Genomic DNA, 16,804 nt, shown 5'->3' with positions numbered 1-16,804 from the left:
ACGTAGGAAGAGACGTTCTCGAGTGTGTTGACTCATGATCTTCAGGTATTTGCCGGTGGCATCGGGAGAAAGCTCTCCTGATAAGGCCCAGAGTCTTCATATCTTTCCGCTGCGGGAGACTCACTCGTAAGAAAAGCTGCGAGACATTATTAGCTGCGAAAAAAAAGTGCCGCAAAAGGCACAAGGTACATATTTACCTACGGAAGTGCCGGAAAGATTGCGTGCAGAGTTGCTTATGAAAACATCACGTCTTGGACAATTTTTTTTGCATGTTTATTTGATTTTTCGTCTCATTAAAAGGCACCTTAAATATTTGAACAAATCCTTTTCAATTTATCTTACTGATATAAAATACAAATAGAAGTAAAATAGTTTAATAAAATGTTACATTTTTCATCTAAATAAACTTCCTAAAAAAAAACTTACATTTATTAGACTGCCGATCGAAATGTAAGTTTTCAAAAAATGGGGAGCAGTCTCTAAAATTTGCAGACAGATAATCTTAATGAGATATAGAACACTAATATAGGGAAAAATAGTTAGAATAAGGGGAAAATGTCAATGATATTTATTTTAATAGTAAATATTAGTGATAATAGAGGAAAAATCTCGACATGATATTTATTACACTTTGATTTTCTTTTTTTTTCAATTTGCTATTTTTTTGATAATTTTATTTTTCTCGATAACGCAGTAAGAATCTACAGAATTTTCACCTCGACTTATTTTTATTTATTTTTTTTAGAATTGATAATTTGGCAAAAATGTTCTGCAATTGCTTTTAACTTCTCCATCATCGTTTCAAAAAAAAATTCTTTATCTATTTACAGTGAAAATTGCAAATCCACTTTGGATACAATTTAATAAAATCAAAGAGAAAATCATCATTTAATTTAATCTTCATCTTGCATATAAAAAAAAACTGATGACAACTAGTTAAATATTATTGTTATTTTCACAACTAATAGCATACACATTCTATTTAATTATTTCAACTTGACACTCTATAAATAGTAAATATAGTTTTTGAAACCTTATCAGCATTTTCTCCACCATTGCAATTTTACGCGCAATTTCCTCAGAACAATTTATCATCATCACAAGAAAAAAAAAACAAATTTCCACCACTATTGAGAGTCTATTTCTCCTAATCTACGGAACCAATGGTGACCACAATAAATTCTTTTTTTTTCTACCACAATAATTCTTTTTTGTTTTGCAATGTATCAAGCTCTAATTTTTGTTGCGATGCTCATCTTCACTAATAAAAAAATATCCTTTCCATCTCTATTTAAATATTGAGGAGAAAATTCGAAACCGTACCATTGTTAAGAAAAATTCTCAGGCAAGATGAATAAAAATTGCCAACAATAAACAGTTTTTTCTTTAAATATTGTCTAATTTCTTAAATATTCGTAAGACTTTCAGCTTATTTCTTTTATCTAGTAAATACGTTTTGGGATCGATCTTTTTAACACCAATCAGCCATATAGGTGAAATCCTTAAAGTACATTTGCTCTTCTTCAGTCAACGGACGTGGTTCCTTTGGTGGTGTCAATTGTGGCTTCTCTGATGTAAATTCTTCGTCAAAGTTCGACACATCTTCCAAATGACGCTACACACAGAACATTAAACATTTTTCAACCAAACCAATCAAAAAAACAAAACCAACTTTATCTAACTTACAATTGTTGGAACAAACGGTGGTTTCACTTTTCTCATGAGCAAATCATCCCAGGCAATTTGCCGGAAGAAAGCCTGCTTCTTAACATCTTCTGCATCACGCTCTGACGACCCCAAGCGTCGTTCAGGATTCTTTCTCAGCAACTACAAATGTCAACAAGTTACACCCTATTAAAACAACTCTCTAAAACGTCTAAAACACTCCCACACTTTGATCTTCCTGGTCCTACTAATCAGACTGCAGTAATATTTCATTTCCCCTAAAACTTATTCAACCCTTCATTAATTCTTTCTAACACTAAGAATCATTAATATTCCTACAATAATATTGATTGCCCGCAAAATACAAACATTTAAAACAGTTATATCATACGATCTTAATTGTTCGATTTAGATTATAATCCTCAATTCAAATAAAAGGTGTCACAAACAGTTTTACAGCCAATTGAACACAGCGATATTCTTGCTAAACAGGCCTTAATGCAAATTCTATACTATCAAGATATCATTGGAATTATAATTATTATGCATTAATGGCTGCTCTTTGGAAATTTAAATTAAAAATTTGCACAGCACAGCTGGAATTATAGAGAAATTTAATGGGATATTCAACTGTTCATGAAGAATTCTTCAGCAATTAGGATATAATAAGGTAATTCAGAATCATTTTGTAATTCAGAAATATTGAGATTTCCTAACTGTATCAAATCGGCAGAGAAAAAAAAGAATTAAACGAAGAATTACAAATGACGCTATTACAATGAAAATTGAACATGTTTTTCTTAGCATTTTAGGGGAAAGTGCCCATGCTTTTCACACTCTCGAGCTTCATAATGACTGAATTTTTCCTATATTTCTGAATAAATGCGACTCTGCAATATATTTTAAAAACAGGACACTTTCCCCTAGATTTTAAAATATGGGTGCGATGAGTCACATTTATTGAAAAAACATAGGAAAAATTTAGTCATTATGAAGCTTGGAACCGTGTAAAGCATGGGCACCTTCTCCTACTGTTCTCAAGAGCTTCTTCTACATAATCGACTTTTTTTGTGTTACAGTAGACTCTGTCTCAATCGGGCATATGGGGCAAAATGTCATCCAAATTATCGAGAGATTTGGGCATCAAAATTATTGTAAATTCCTCAAAAAGCGCTCAAATATAAAGCAACATCATCATCAAATTGGCGCTACAGTCCATTTAGGACCTTGGCCTCACTCACAACCCGCCTCCACTCCGTCCGGTCTCCCGTCAACTTCTTCCAGTTTTTAACTTTTAGTTTGTCCAGATCTCCCTCTACTTGGTTAATCCACCTTGTTTTTGGTCTCCCAACTGTTCTTCTTCCAGGTGGGATTCCATCCATCGCTCTTTTCGCTGGCATATGTGGTTCCATTCTTTGAACGTGTCCTACCCATTGCAGCCTCATGCTTTTAATGACATTTATTATTTTTTCATCTTTATACAAGCTGTAGATTTCTTCGTTCCAGCGAATTCTCCACACGCCTGGGGACTCTTCGACAGGACCATATATTTTTCTTAGAATTTTTCGTTCGAAAGCAGCTAACTTACGTTCATCTATTTTTGTGAGAGTCCATGTCTCGCATGCATAGGTTACCACTGGGCGTACAAGTGTCTTATAGAGTTTAATCTTAGTCTGAGTAGAAAGAGATCGGGATTTAAATAAATGCAACAGCGAGAAGAAGGCTTTGTTTCCTTGCAGGATTCTGGCCATAATCTCACTGCTCATTGCATTCGTCGAATTGACAGAAGTGCCTAGGTATTTAAATTCGTCTGCCCTATCAAATTTACTTCCTCCACAAACAATCTGATCCTGCTGCCGCTTCCTCTTGGACACCACCATGTATTTAGTTTTGGGTTGGCTCACTGAAAGACCTATATTCGAAGCCGCGGTTTCTAATTCTTCAAAGGCTTTCTGTACATTATTCTTTGTTCTTCCAATCAAATCGATGTCATCAGCATATGCTAATATCTGCACCGACCTATTGTAAATTGAGCCACGTGGATTTATTGTCACCTCTCGTATCACTGCCTCCAGGGCAAAGTTAAATAGGAGCGGTGACATTTGATCCCCCTGTCTTAGCCCAGAACACACTTTAAATTCAGAAGTGCTCTCATTCCCTATCCGCACGCAGCAGGAACTGTCTTGAACGGACAGTCTGGCCATTCTTATTAATTTATTTGGTACACCAAAGGTTTTCATTACAGTCCACAATTTCTCTCGGTTCACGCTATCATAGGCTTGTTTAAAGTCTATAAATAGGTGATGAGTGTCAATTGACTGTTCGGTGCATTTTTCCAAAATTTGTCTTAGTGTGAAAATCTGATCTATTGTAGATCTTCCGGGTCTAAAACCACATTGGTAATCTCCAATTGTCTTCTCCGCGAATGGGATTAGCCTGCGGTATATTATATTAGAAAGTACCTTATATCCCGTATTTAATAGGGATATACCACGATAATTGTTGCAGTTCAACCTATCTCCTTTCTTGAATATTGGGCAGATTATGCCTTTTCTCCATTCGACAGGTAGCGTTTCTTGTCTCCATATTTCTTTCACTAGATCATGAATGGCATGTATTAGCATGTCGCCTCCCTCCTTGTATAATTCGGCAGGTATGCCGTCTTCTCCTGGAGCTTTATTTCTTTTCAATCGATCAATTGCATCCCTCACCTCTTCTATGCTTGGTTCTTCCATTTCTTCGGGATCTTCCTCCGTGAAATCTTCACTGTCTTCACCATTCACCTCATGTATATTAAGGAGATTCTCAAAATACTTCGCCCACCGTTTCATACATTTTTCTTTCTCTGAGATAATGCGTCCATCAATGTCTCTGCATGTCAATGGCCTAGGCTGGTAGTTATTTCTTTGCATCCTGATTTGTTTGTAGAATGATCTAACTTCACTTTTGTTTCTCCCTGTTGCTTCAATATCTTCGATTTGCTTTTTCTGGAAGGCTCGCTTCTTTTTCCTCAGCAACTTGTGAGATTCCTTTCTTTTATTTTTGTAGTCTTTCTCGTTTTGTCTAGTTCTTCTCTGAAGTAATTTTAGCCTAGCATCATTTTGATCCTTGACAACTTTTTCACATTCAGAGTCGTACCATTCTGTTCTCTTTTTCTTAGCTATTTTACCTAGAGTTTTATCAGCAACCTGAGTGACAACTGCCTTGATGTTTTGCCATTTTTCTTCCACACATCCTCCCTCTTCAAAAGAGGTTTGGGTTAGTTGAGATTCCATTTCTAGCTCAAAGGTGACTCTGACATGTTCTTGCTTTAAGGCTCCGACATCCCACTTACTTGCTTGAGGTTTTTCCTTGGCTGTCTCAGCAACAATCTTGGCTCTGTATTTAACTCTCACTAAAAAGTGGTCTGTACTCACATCTGCCCCCCTGTAACTTCTAACGTCCAATACTTCTCTGCCATGTCGCGCATCACATATTACATGATCTATTTGGTTGACAGTTGCACCATCCGGGGATTGCCAAGTACCAAGGTGAATCTTTCTATGAGGGAAAAAAGTAGAGGAAATTATAGCACCTCTACCAGTCGCAAAATCCACCAACCTATAACCATTGTCATTTGTTTCTTCGTGCAGGCTGTGATCTCCAATTGTGGGTTTGAGAGGCTTTTCCTTACCAATTTTAGCATTAAAGTCCCCTAGTATCAACTTTGCGTCGTACTTAGGGGCTCTGTCGTACTCTTCCTCGAGTTTTGCATAAAATTCTTCTTTAATCTCATCGCTTTTGTCCAGTGTAGGTGCATGCACGCTAAAAATAGTAAGATTATGGAACTTTCCTCTTATTCTAATAGAACACATTCGTTCTGAAATTGGTGTAAAACCAATAATCGATTTCTTAAGTTTTTTGTGTACTAAAAATCCAGTTCCAAACTGGTGTTGATTATTTTGACTACCGCAGTAGTAAAACACATGTCCATTTCTTGTATTTCTCATCCCCTCATCCGGCCATCTAATCTCCTGCACTGCCAATAATGAAAGCTTATACTTTTCGAATTCTCCTATTAACATGTTCAAGGCACCTGGTCTAAACAGGCTAAACACATTCCATGATCCAAAGTACAAATCGTGATCCTTATTCCGTTTGCAATGTCGTCTTCGAGAGTTCAGACCGATCCGAGGCTTGTTTGAGTGATTCGTAACAATTTGTTTTTCCGGGGATGAATTGTTAGTCCATCGCCCAACCCCCTTCAGGAGGACCCTACCAGAGCCTCTTTAGCCGGTGAACCGTTACCAGCTTCCACGACGAGGACGCGAGGTTGGATTTTGGAAGCCAAAATATAAAGCAACACTGAGAAAAAAAAGAGGGTGCGATTAACTTTTTTTCCTCATATTTTTAACCCTCTAACGGGTAAGACCGCCTCCAGGCGGTCTTCACAAAAATCACATTTACAGCGACAATAAAGGTTTTATTTATTTAAAAGTGCTATAGTGTCCTCGGTAATAGTCTTATAAACATCTCTTGAAAGTTTGAACTCATTTTGACTCCTCGTTTTGTTGCTATTCCCAGTTTTGTGTGACAGGTCAGAGAAAAAGCCACAAAAAATATTTGTGCAAAAAAACTCATTTCCAATTTACATAAAATACCGATTTAAAGTTATCTGACTAAAATAAATTAATTTTTTATTGAAAGATATGTCATTCTACTTTGTATATTTTATTTAAAAAATTTGAAAAAACTAAAAATGTGAATTTTAGTAGCAAAAAGAGTTTCAAAAAATTTCTATATTTTCTCACCTAGAGCCTAAACTAAAAGAGATAATGAAGAATGGATGGTTTTTTCGACTTTATTGGATCATAATTATCCTAGAAAACATTGTTTTAGAACTTTTTTTTCGCATTTTAAAGAAAACACCGTTAGAGGGTTAACACTTTTTAGGTGTAAAAATATATCAACATTTTTTAATGTTAATTTTACACCTTTTTAAGAGCAAAATTAACATAAAAAAGGATAACTTTAACCCCCAATACACCTAAAAAGTGTAATATTTACACCGATTTTGGATCAATTATGCAGGGTAAAATTAACATTTCCGGAATGTTATTTTAACTTTTTCGGATTTCCCTCAGTGAAGGAGAACTGCAGCGAATTTTAACAAATTTGCTTTAAAATCGAACGTGAAAATTGTCAACAAAATTCTGTGCTCGATTGAAAAAGAGCCGATTGAGCGAGAGTCTACTGTACTAGTCACGACCATTTAGTGGTTATAGAACACAGGCTAGGGAAAATAGTCGGGACAGGGCCACTACGATGAAAAGTCGATAATGCAGAAACACTTGAGAACAGTAAAGCGCTAACAGGACATATTCAGAAGGGAAAATCTTTCTCCTGAACATTTTTTAAGCAATTGGATGAAGGATTGGAATTATAACGTATAGATAGGGGACTCTTCGGTGATGGCCAGTGAATTTCAAATCACCTCACAAAGTAAAACACTCGTTCAATCTTGTATAGAGCTTTAGGTCTTGGATATGGACTATCTTCGGCAGCTACAGCGATTTTTTAGAAATCCTTGTAGACATTGGCAATCACTGGACAGTCCTCTATCTTTTTTATAGCACTTTACTGCTCTCAACTGCTTATACATAGTCGATTATTCCATGTATTGGTTCCTATCATGACTTTTTGGTGGTTTTAGAACATGCCGAGGCTGGGGAAAATAGTCGAGACTGGAACCAACTCAAAGTAAAGTCGATAATGCAAAAGCATCTGAGAACAGTCACGTGCTAAAAAAATGTTCACGAGAACGATTTTCCCTTTTCATTTTTCATTGGAATAACACCATCAGGGTCCAAATAGACTCAGGCTGATCCTCCAGAATATTTATAAAATTTGACAGTAAAGATTTATCTCATCCTGTCATAAATATTACTGATTAAATGTTTTCTAGGATCAGCCTGTGTTTCATTGAGCCCTTATAATCTAAAAGGAGCCCTAAAATTCTGTATGAATTAGACATGATACCGAATTTTCCTATTTTGCCTTTAGTGTCCTCTTGAATAACGTAAATAACGACGATTGGATATCAGTTTGTGAAAAAAGTGCAAACTTTTACGAACTTGTTTGTGAATTATACGATTTACGAGCATTTCGTAATACGGGTTTCAGACTAGAGGTTTATCCTACCCAGTTCCTGAATGTCTCAAAATCTTAAATTGCGAGAAATTTTATTGCTTTTTGAGAGCCTAATAGATCATTTGTCCATAATAATCCAATCCTAAGTTAAATTTTTCCAAAAAATTGTAATTGATAAAAAATTAGAGATGTTAAGCCATATAGCTAAACCTTAGGTCTGAAGCCCGTATAAGTTCCCAGTAGGAATTCACAAACACTTACGAACAATTTTACGAAATATTTTTTTCTGTGTATTAGGGGAAGGTACTCTCCCTTCGAACGTTCATGCCTTCGAATAATGTGAATTTTCTTTTATTCTTTCTAAGAGATTTACACATTTTTATTAAATATTAGTTAGCTTATCATTAATTATTGACGATTATATGATACTTGTGTATAAGTCTCTAGGAAAAATAAAAGAAAATTCACATTATTCGAAGGCATGAACGTTCCAAGGGACAGTACTTTCTCCTAATCATTGACACAAAGGTCTTAAAAAGATTTATGATCACTAATATGTTCTTTCACACACTGATTTTTCACTATTGATCATTTGTGAAAATTCACAAAAATTGATTTGCCTATTTACTGACCAATTTGACTTTTTACTGATCGAACAGTTGATTTACTAACAGAAAATGCATATTCCATTTTAATGTTTAAAATGGTGGCCTATTTTTGGGAAAGGAAAATTACTTTATACACGAGATATTGAAAGAAAATCTAATGATCTTATCAAAACCGAATATTCGCGTAAACATAACCAATAGGGAATGGCTTTCAGGCTTTGCACACATTCTATCGAATACTTCATATTTTTCCCATAATTCCTTTATTGAATCTGATCTTATGGCAATATATTTATTCTAATAGCTAAAAACACACATTTTCCTAAAAAACGTAGGTCAGATTCATTAAAAGAATATGGGAAAACTATGAAGTGTTCGAAGCCAGAATATGTGGGAAGCCTGAAAGGTCTGAAAAACTTCCCTTATGAATTTTCCACAAAGTACTATATGCGTTTTTGGTAATCACAATCTCAGCAAAGTCAGCAAAAGCTATAGGGTAAGTGTGCCAAATTTCGGGATAGTTGCATGCAAGTGACAAAGTCTCAAGTTTGAAATGTAATATTTTTAATACAAATTGATTTTTTTATTCCTTCTACTTAAGGACTGTTGCTTTGAACCTTGTAGACAGTTTATCGTCTTTATGTACTCTAAAATCATTCCTAATTCGCTTTAAAATGAATAAAAATGTAGACATAGCTTTGGTGCCCTATTTCGGCCACCTTCATTTTCATAGTTCCTTTGCCCTTCGGGAATTCTTCCAATGTCTTTTTCACGACATTTCGTTTGTCGAAGCTACATTTTTTGCTATTCTTTTGCATTGTATACTCTATAGAGTATGTATAAACTAAAAATTCATGGAAATTCGAGGAACAAAAAAGGTGGCCGGAATTGCAAGCTGGCCGGAATTTGGCACACTTATCCTAAATGTCAAAACTTTGGTCAAAAGAGAACTGCTACTAAATTTTTGCTGATCATTTTTTATCAATTACTGACTAAGTACCTAAATTATTAAATAAATGTATTTTTTAACGAACTTCAACGAATTTTAGACTTTAGATTAAGATTGTAACTGTTGTAAGATCCGCTTTTAATATGCAATAAAAACATTAACATCTTCATTCAATTCAGCAATAAGGAAAATCTAATATAAAATAATTCATAATTTCTTGATTAAAATTTCTTAACTATTTTTTTCGTATATTTTCTGAATTCAATAATATAAAATTTGCACAAAATTAATACCACACGAGATACCTTTAAAACCTTCTCAGTAAAACAAAAATTAACTCTTATTCCAATTTATGTCAACAAATTTAGCACTTGTAAATATTTCTCTGGTGTTTACAATCCAAATAACACCAAAATAAAACAATGTAGAAGACTCTGTGAATCATTTCATTGCTAAAGAGAAGTTCTTCTATTAAATTCCTAAAGAAATATTTGGAAGACTGAAATGATCACTGGTTCTTGTCACTCTTTTATGATGATATTTTTAGAATCTCGTATGTTTTCAGTGTATCTTTCACGTAACAATCTTATCTTATTTGTTAGTACTTTTTTTTTTACTATATATCAACATCTCGCATTTCCTTTTTTATGAGGACCATATTTTTTCCACATTCTTAAAACGTGCATCAAAAACATTAATTATTTAGGGAAACGTGAGGCAAAATGTGCCAAAATGAATATTTTGTGCAGACCTAAGAAACTTATACAGCTTCAAAATTGCTATCTTAATTTTTTAATTCTGGATTTTAATTAATTCGAAATACGCAAAACTTTAGACGTTTAGCGAGGTTATTGAAGGCATTTGGCTGAATATTTAAATTCTTCTTCTCTTTAATTTTCTAAGAGATCGAATACTGAATTTTTATCTTATTTTAATGATGAAAATTTCTCAAAAAATAAATAAAAAAATATCAAAAAAAAACCAAAAATGAAATTGAAATTTCGGATAATGCATTGAAAGAAAAAAGTTAATAAACTTACCCTTCTCATAATTGCTATGGCTTCTAGGGACAGGAATCGTGGATATCTCACTTCGTCGTTGACAATTGAGTCAAACACCTCCTCCTCGTCATCACCGGGAAAAGGAGATTCACCCACGAGCATCTCGAAGATGAGAACACCCAGGCCCCACCAGTCCACGGCACGTGTATAAGATGTTTCCGTGAGGACTTCGGGGGCCAGAAATTCTGGTGTCCCACAGAAAGTTCCTGTACGATCACCAAAGCCCATTCCTTCCTTGCACAGTCCAAAATCTGCAATCTTTACGTAGCCTAGAATATTGATTTTAGAAAAAAATCCCAAATGAAACATTTTCATGATGATCCACTTTTTGTGATGAAAGAAGCCAAACAGTTGACAACAAACCTTCTGTATCCAGGAGTAAATTATCCAATTTGAGATCACGATAGATAATCTTGCTTTCATGGAGATACTGAAGTCCAAGGACAACACATGAAGCATAGAAGACAGCTCGAGGTTCAGAAAAGACATCCGTATGGATGTGCATCATAAGATCCCCTCCAGCTGCATATTCCATCACAAAGCAAACATGCTGCTCCGTCTGGAAGCACGCAAAGAGGTTCACGAGGAAGGGATGACGCATGGCATTGGCCACTTCAAAGATACGCTTCTCACTCAACAGAGATTCCACCTCATCGCGCGATATGATGTCACCCTTCTTGAGCGCCTTAATGGCAAAATATTCCCCTGTATTGCGATACTGCGACAGGATCACCTTACCAAAATGCCCCCTGCCCAGTACACTGAGCAACTTGAAGCTGTCAATATTGAGTCCGGCCGTCTGGGATTGACGTCGTGACTCATATGCACTGTCACGGTACTGGAGCTGACCACGAATGGGCCTTCTGGATGCTGGAGTCGGTGGGCCATCGCCAATGAACTCAGTCGGTGGCGGAATTACAATTCCTTGAGCTGGAGGCCGAGACATTTGAGCAACTGGCGGAGCTGGTGGCGGCTGAGTCGGTGGCGGATGGTATTTGGGCATTGCATGATGGAACATTGGCTGTGGCATTGCCGATCCAGCAAATTGCGGATTGTTGTTTATTGATAGGTTCTCCAAAGGTTGAACCACCTAAAAATTTTACATTGTCAAGATTTAGCAGAAGTTCTTTATGGGTAATATTAAAAAAAAAATTGATAGAGAAAGCGCAGCATGATTGACATTTTAATTCTAATGCTTTTTTTTTGTTATGGCCAACGCACAATAACTTTTGTTTAGTAAACATGTTTTCATAATTTCCTATAAGAAAGAGCGAGAAGACTAGATCTAAGTTTCATTCACTCTTACTGAAATGTCAAAAACATGTTTACAAAACAAAATTTATTGTGTGCTTGGTATTAAGTTCAAATTGATTTTATATGAAATTTCTCTTATATAATTTATATGAATTTGTCACAAATTTCAGTAATTTTTTCTTAAGATTGTGATGAAAGAAAATACTATTACTTAAATTTATTTTAATGATTGATAAGACATTTTTGAATATGAGAAGTCTACTAAAAATCTACCTAGAACAATAAGTTATAATTCCTTATAAGTATACAAGACCTAGAGAAATTTTATAAACCCGAAAGCAATTGCATTGATTTGATAAAACACAATTTAAAAAAAAATTGTAAAATTTTAACTTTATTATGTTAATTGCCAAATAACAATCATAGTTTTTTAATCTTTTATTTTACAGAATAATTATTGCACTAAGGAACTTCGCTCAAAAATAAATTTAAGGTCCCGTCTCCTTTTAGCACAAACTATATTTTTTGGACAATTAATAAAAATAAAGACAGAAGTTGAACTTCCATAATTTCCAATAGATTTAAAGGAGGTTCTATAAATAATTCATTCTTAACAATATTTCAATTAATTTTTCACAAAAAATACGCCATGCCTCTAACAAGATTTTTAGGAGAAAAAAAACATAAATTAAGTCAGGACTTGTCTTAATCTCAAATGTCTATAATTCTCTGCAAATACAAAAACAAGTGTGAAAAAGCGCTTAGAAAAGGTGAAACTTGATTGCACAATGACCCCATTAGAAGCTCGGCCTATTTGAAAAACAATTTCCCTACAAATATCCCCGTTTTTTATTCATCGTATTCGTAATATTGTCGAAAATTGTAAACCGTATAAGTGTTAAATAAAAAATGAAAATTATAATATTCTAAGTTTAATATTTTATATTTTTATAAGTTTTATTGGAGGAGTGGTTTATTTTTGTTATCGGAGAAGTGCGAAATTTCGGCTAGCATCTAATTTCGGCCACTTTGAGTGTAATTTCGGCCATGCAAATAAATTAATTAAAATTATGTATGTAATCTACGAATAGTCAATGAACTCATTTTGATTTTAAATATTTATTCATTTTAGGATGTATTAACACAAAGACCGTTAAATTTTAAGTATAATTTGAATTTAAATTGCGTTGTAAAAACTCATCGTGGAAAGAGTCTGTGCTGCTTAGAACTTTGTAGACAGTTTATCGTCTTTATTTACTCTAAATTTTTTTTTATTCTTTCTTCTGATAGAGTGTTGCTCCAAGCCTTGTAAAGAGTTTACCGTCTTTATTTACTCTAAAATCATTCTTAATACATTTTAAAATGAATAAAAATGTAAACATAGCTTTGGTGCCCTATTTCGACCACCTTCATTCGCATAGTTCCTTACCCTTCGGGAATTCTTCCAATATCTTTTTCACGTCATCTCGTTTGTCGAAGCTACATTTTTTGTTATTCTTTTGCATTGTATAATCTCTAGAGTCTAGAGTATGTAAAAACTAAAAATTCATGGAAATTCGAGGAACAAAAAAGGTGGCCCAACAAATGTTTTAAAAGTACAAAAAATGTTCGTCAAATGGTCATTTTACGAACAATGTTTATGAAAAAGTACAAAATTTTACGAATTTGTTTGTGGGTTATACGATTCACGAGCATTTCGAAAGTTGTCATAGCATTTCACAAACATTTACGAACAATTTTACAAAATATTTTTTTCTCTGTAGGTGAAGTCCTTTTAGATAGGATTAATAATAAAATAGTGAAACTCGTATTTTAAGGCATGGCTAAGTAGGGGAACTATGCGTAATTTGGGACAGTTTGTAATTTTGGACACTTTGAAGGTAAACTTGAACACTACAAATAAATTTATTGAAATCATAGAATTTTCTTCCAATATTTAATGAATAATGTATTCTATCTAAATATTTATACATTTTAGAAGATGTTAACACTAAATTCGTTCAATTTTGAATATGAATTAAAATTACTTTGTTGGAACTTCAGTATGAGTAGTGAAATACCAATAATTTCTCTTCGACATTTTTAAATTGATATATAATTAAAAATTCATTGAATATTGTGTTAATTGATGTTAACAAAAATCTGTTAATGTCCTGAAGTGAAATATTCCTTATGAATTATGTTCTTCGTGTAAAAATTTAAGAATTTTGTCACAGATTTACCACTGAAATTGTGTTTCTTATTTTGTACAGTTGTTCTTTTTTTTTTCAAAATGCTTTAAATTTTTAATTTTCGTGAGGCCTAGGTGACACAATGCCTAAGGAAACATAGAAGCATCGCTTTAATGAACCAGATGCTATTGAAAACGCCAAAGAAAAAATCTGGAAGGGCAAGAGAATACGGGTGCTGCGCGCTTTTGGAATGCTTAAGTAAAGAGTTTATCTCTGTTTAATTCTGACATCCTACGGTTCCTTCTCATAAACAAGAGGAGGACTTGATAATGGTTCTTGAAATAGATGACAATTGCACTTATATTGCGACATATCAGCTGTCCAAAATTACAAGCAAAGTGTCCGAAATTACACTCAAATTCATCTCTACATATTTTAAACCTCGATTTAAAATCATAATTAAAAAAAAACAGGCATCACCCATTAAAATAGAAGAACAGTACTTAAGATCTTATTAAGGTCTCAAATCTAAATTCACATTCTATAAATTATTATCATGTTATATTTATTTTATTTTGAGCTCTATTCAATTTTTCCACGATATAGATGACGGAAATACAAAATGTGTTACTCCAAAGGTAAAAATACTCGTATAACATGAAAATTATGCCCACTATCTCGAAAATTGATTACTATTTGTGCAGAAAATCTAACCTTGATTTCCTCGTATTGCAAGATATGTGTGCAAAGTCATGGTCAAGAGGAAGTGTTTGTTCAATAAAATTCTATTTACCAAATCGTAGTAAATTGCTCAAGAAATTGTATTTTCTCTCACCGTGTGTAAATCCATTGGACTTAGCTGAATTTATTGGCTAGAGTTTGTTTAGAAAAATTCAAAATTGATTTTTAATGGAATTTCTTCTGCACTTTCTCCATCATTTTCTCAAGCACTTTAAGTCAATTATCTCGTTAAAGGCACTCTCAGATAAATGGTGATTTATTTCCAATTAAATTAATCTCGATTGGCAATATATTTATATATGTTTCAAGAATGAGATTGTTTAGTATTGACGCATAACACAGACACACATTGCAGAAAAAAAAGGTTTTAGTAATTGAGTGATTATTACTTTAGAGCCAATTTTTTTTTTGCCAGAAAAGAGAAATGCTGAGAGAGAGATGGTTTGATAGAGAGCTATAAAATAGCGAATTAGAATAAATTTTAAAACGATTGCTGCTAGATGAGTATTAGAGGCGAATGGTTTTTTTTTTTTTTTTTAAGTGTTTGTTCAGCAAGCAAATTTTTCTGACCTCGATGCAATCGTCATCAGGAAAGTCAACAATTTGCAACTGACTCGGCGCCGGCGACGGTGGCATTTCGACAATGGGACTGGGCGTGACGACGGGCACCCCAAAGTGCGTTCCGCCCATCAGAACAACGGGTGGCATCGCCAGCACCGGTCGGAAAAGCTCACGCGACAGGGCTGAGCTGGACTCCTGTCCCACGTGTTGCTGCTGCTGCTGCTGTGTCTGGGATTGCGTGGTTGTTTCTGGCCTCGACGGGAGATCCACGTGTGGCAGCTGCTGTGGCTGATCGACATGTTGCAGAAAATCAAATTCTTGCAGTGCATTCTGTAACTAACGCACCAGATAACATTCCCAAGATGCACCAAAATCATGCTCATCAGCGCACTCATCATCATCTCTTTCTGCCCATTCCCCTCCTCTTGTTCTCTTGGGCCCAAATAGTAGCTCAATGTTTTTTACGTTTCAACACTTTTCTTTTCTTTTCTTTTCTTTTCTTTTGGAAAATGCTCTAATATAGCCAATATATTTACAAAATTGCAGAAAGAAAACTAATTTCAAAGGCTTTTTTTTGGATTTCTCAAGCCATTCCTATTTATCGTAAAAGTGCAGAAATCTTAGGTGCAAGCAACTACTAAATAGGTTTTCAAATCACTCTTAAATTGTTTTGTCAAAAAAAACTTCATTGATTTAAAGTTATATCAATGAAGTTTTTTTTAAGTAGTATTCCTCATAAAATTGCAATCAACATAAAAACACGGACAATTTAAACAAAAAACTTAATAAAAACTTATTTTAACTAGAATTATGTAGACCGTTTAGGCCATCAAACTTTGGACCAAATGTTTTGTCATCGAAAACTTGAAAGCCGAACGGAGATATTCATATTAAAATTTGAATTTGATGTAATTCCTATAAATGAATCATCAAAATTGGTAATTTAAAAGAATTCTGCATAATGTAGATCCTGAAAGTAGTAGAGCTTTGTAAGTTATTTAAATTACGCTTTACAACATAGATGATTAAATACGGTAAATCAGAATCGGAGACATGAAGTTCTGAAGTTTGACAACTTAGATCTTCAATAACTTGGTTTCTGAAACTTTGTACACGTATCTATACGTTTCGTCAAATTGGGACTCAATCAAAAGGGACTAATATACTTTAAATAAACCGTTTCATTATACAATTTTAGCTTTTTTAGTCCCATGTGAAATCCCACTTCGTCAAATCTGGCCCTATTTTTTACGTATACGTTTTGGCAGTCACGATTATGATGCCTGCTAGTAATCGATAAATCAATAAGGCAGTACTTAGAGCACGGAACGGTATCAAAAAAAAAGAAAAAAAAACAAAAAACGTTCGATCGAAAAAAAACTTTACCTGGATATCGCACATTTGGATATCTCTCATCCGTCTGTTCGGCTGTTACCACGTCTATAGATTAAACGGTTAGAGATAAAGGCTTGGGACATTCGGTGGACCCCTCCCCCTGTCAGTCAACCCTGGGACTATTAACATACACTTGGTTTTCTTCCTCCCCCCCCCCTTTACTTTTCTTTTACTTCCATTACTTTAATTTTTTTTATTTTTGGATGTGTTTTAGAAATTTAACAAAGTGGACATTTCGTCTTTATACGAAAATCCCGTTAAATCATTCCT

The 16,804-nt window shown here is 34.2% G+C and overlaps 1 protein-coding gene across 7 annotated transcripts in view; it reads right to left on the bottom strand.

The window, feature by feature from the left end:
* Positions 1-251: 251 nt before the first annotated feature.
* LOC129804405 (serine/threonine-protein kinase N) overlaps positions 252-16,804 on the bottom strand; it is a 125,080-nt gene continuing 108,527 nt past the window's right edge. For 3 of the 7 annotated variants that reach the window (XM_055851660.1, XM_055851659.1, XM_055851658.1), the window contains 5 exons: positions 15,149-15,475; positions 10,776-11,502; positions 10,392-10,681; positions 1,687-1,827; positions 252-1,615 (listed from right to left, as the gene is read on the bottom strand). In XM_055851660.1, the coding sequence (XP_055707635.1) occupies positions 1,472-1,615; positions 1,687-1,827; positions 10,392-10,681; positions 10,776-11,502; positions 15,149-15,475 (1,629 nt within the window). In that variant the 3' untranslated portion in view covers positions 252-1,471. The remainder of the gene's footprint in view (positions 1,616-1,686; positions 1,828-10,391; positions 10,682-10,775; positions 11,503-15,148; positions 15,476-16,804) is intronic. The other 4 variants (XM_055851662.1, XM_055851661.1, XM_055851664.1 and 1 more) reach the window with 2 other exon arrangements.

The sequence above is a fragment of the Phlebotomus papatasi genome, chromosome 2 (assembly GCF_024763615.1).
Source record: "Phlebotomus papatasi isolate M1 chromosome 2, Ppap_2.1, whole genome shotgun sequence".
Taxonomy (NCBI): Eukaryota; Metazoa; Arthropoda; class Insecta; order Diptera; family Psychodidae; genus Phlebotomus; species Phlebotomus papatasi.
Note: the sequence above shows the minus strand (reverse complement) of the source record. Positions and strands in the feature narration are given on the sequence as shown.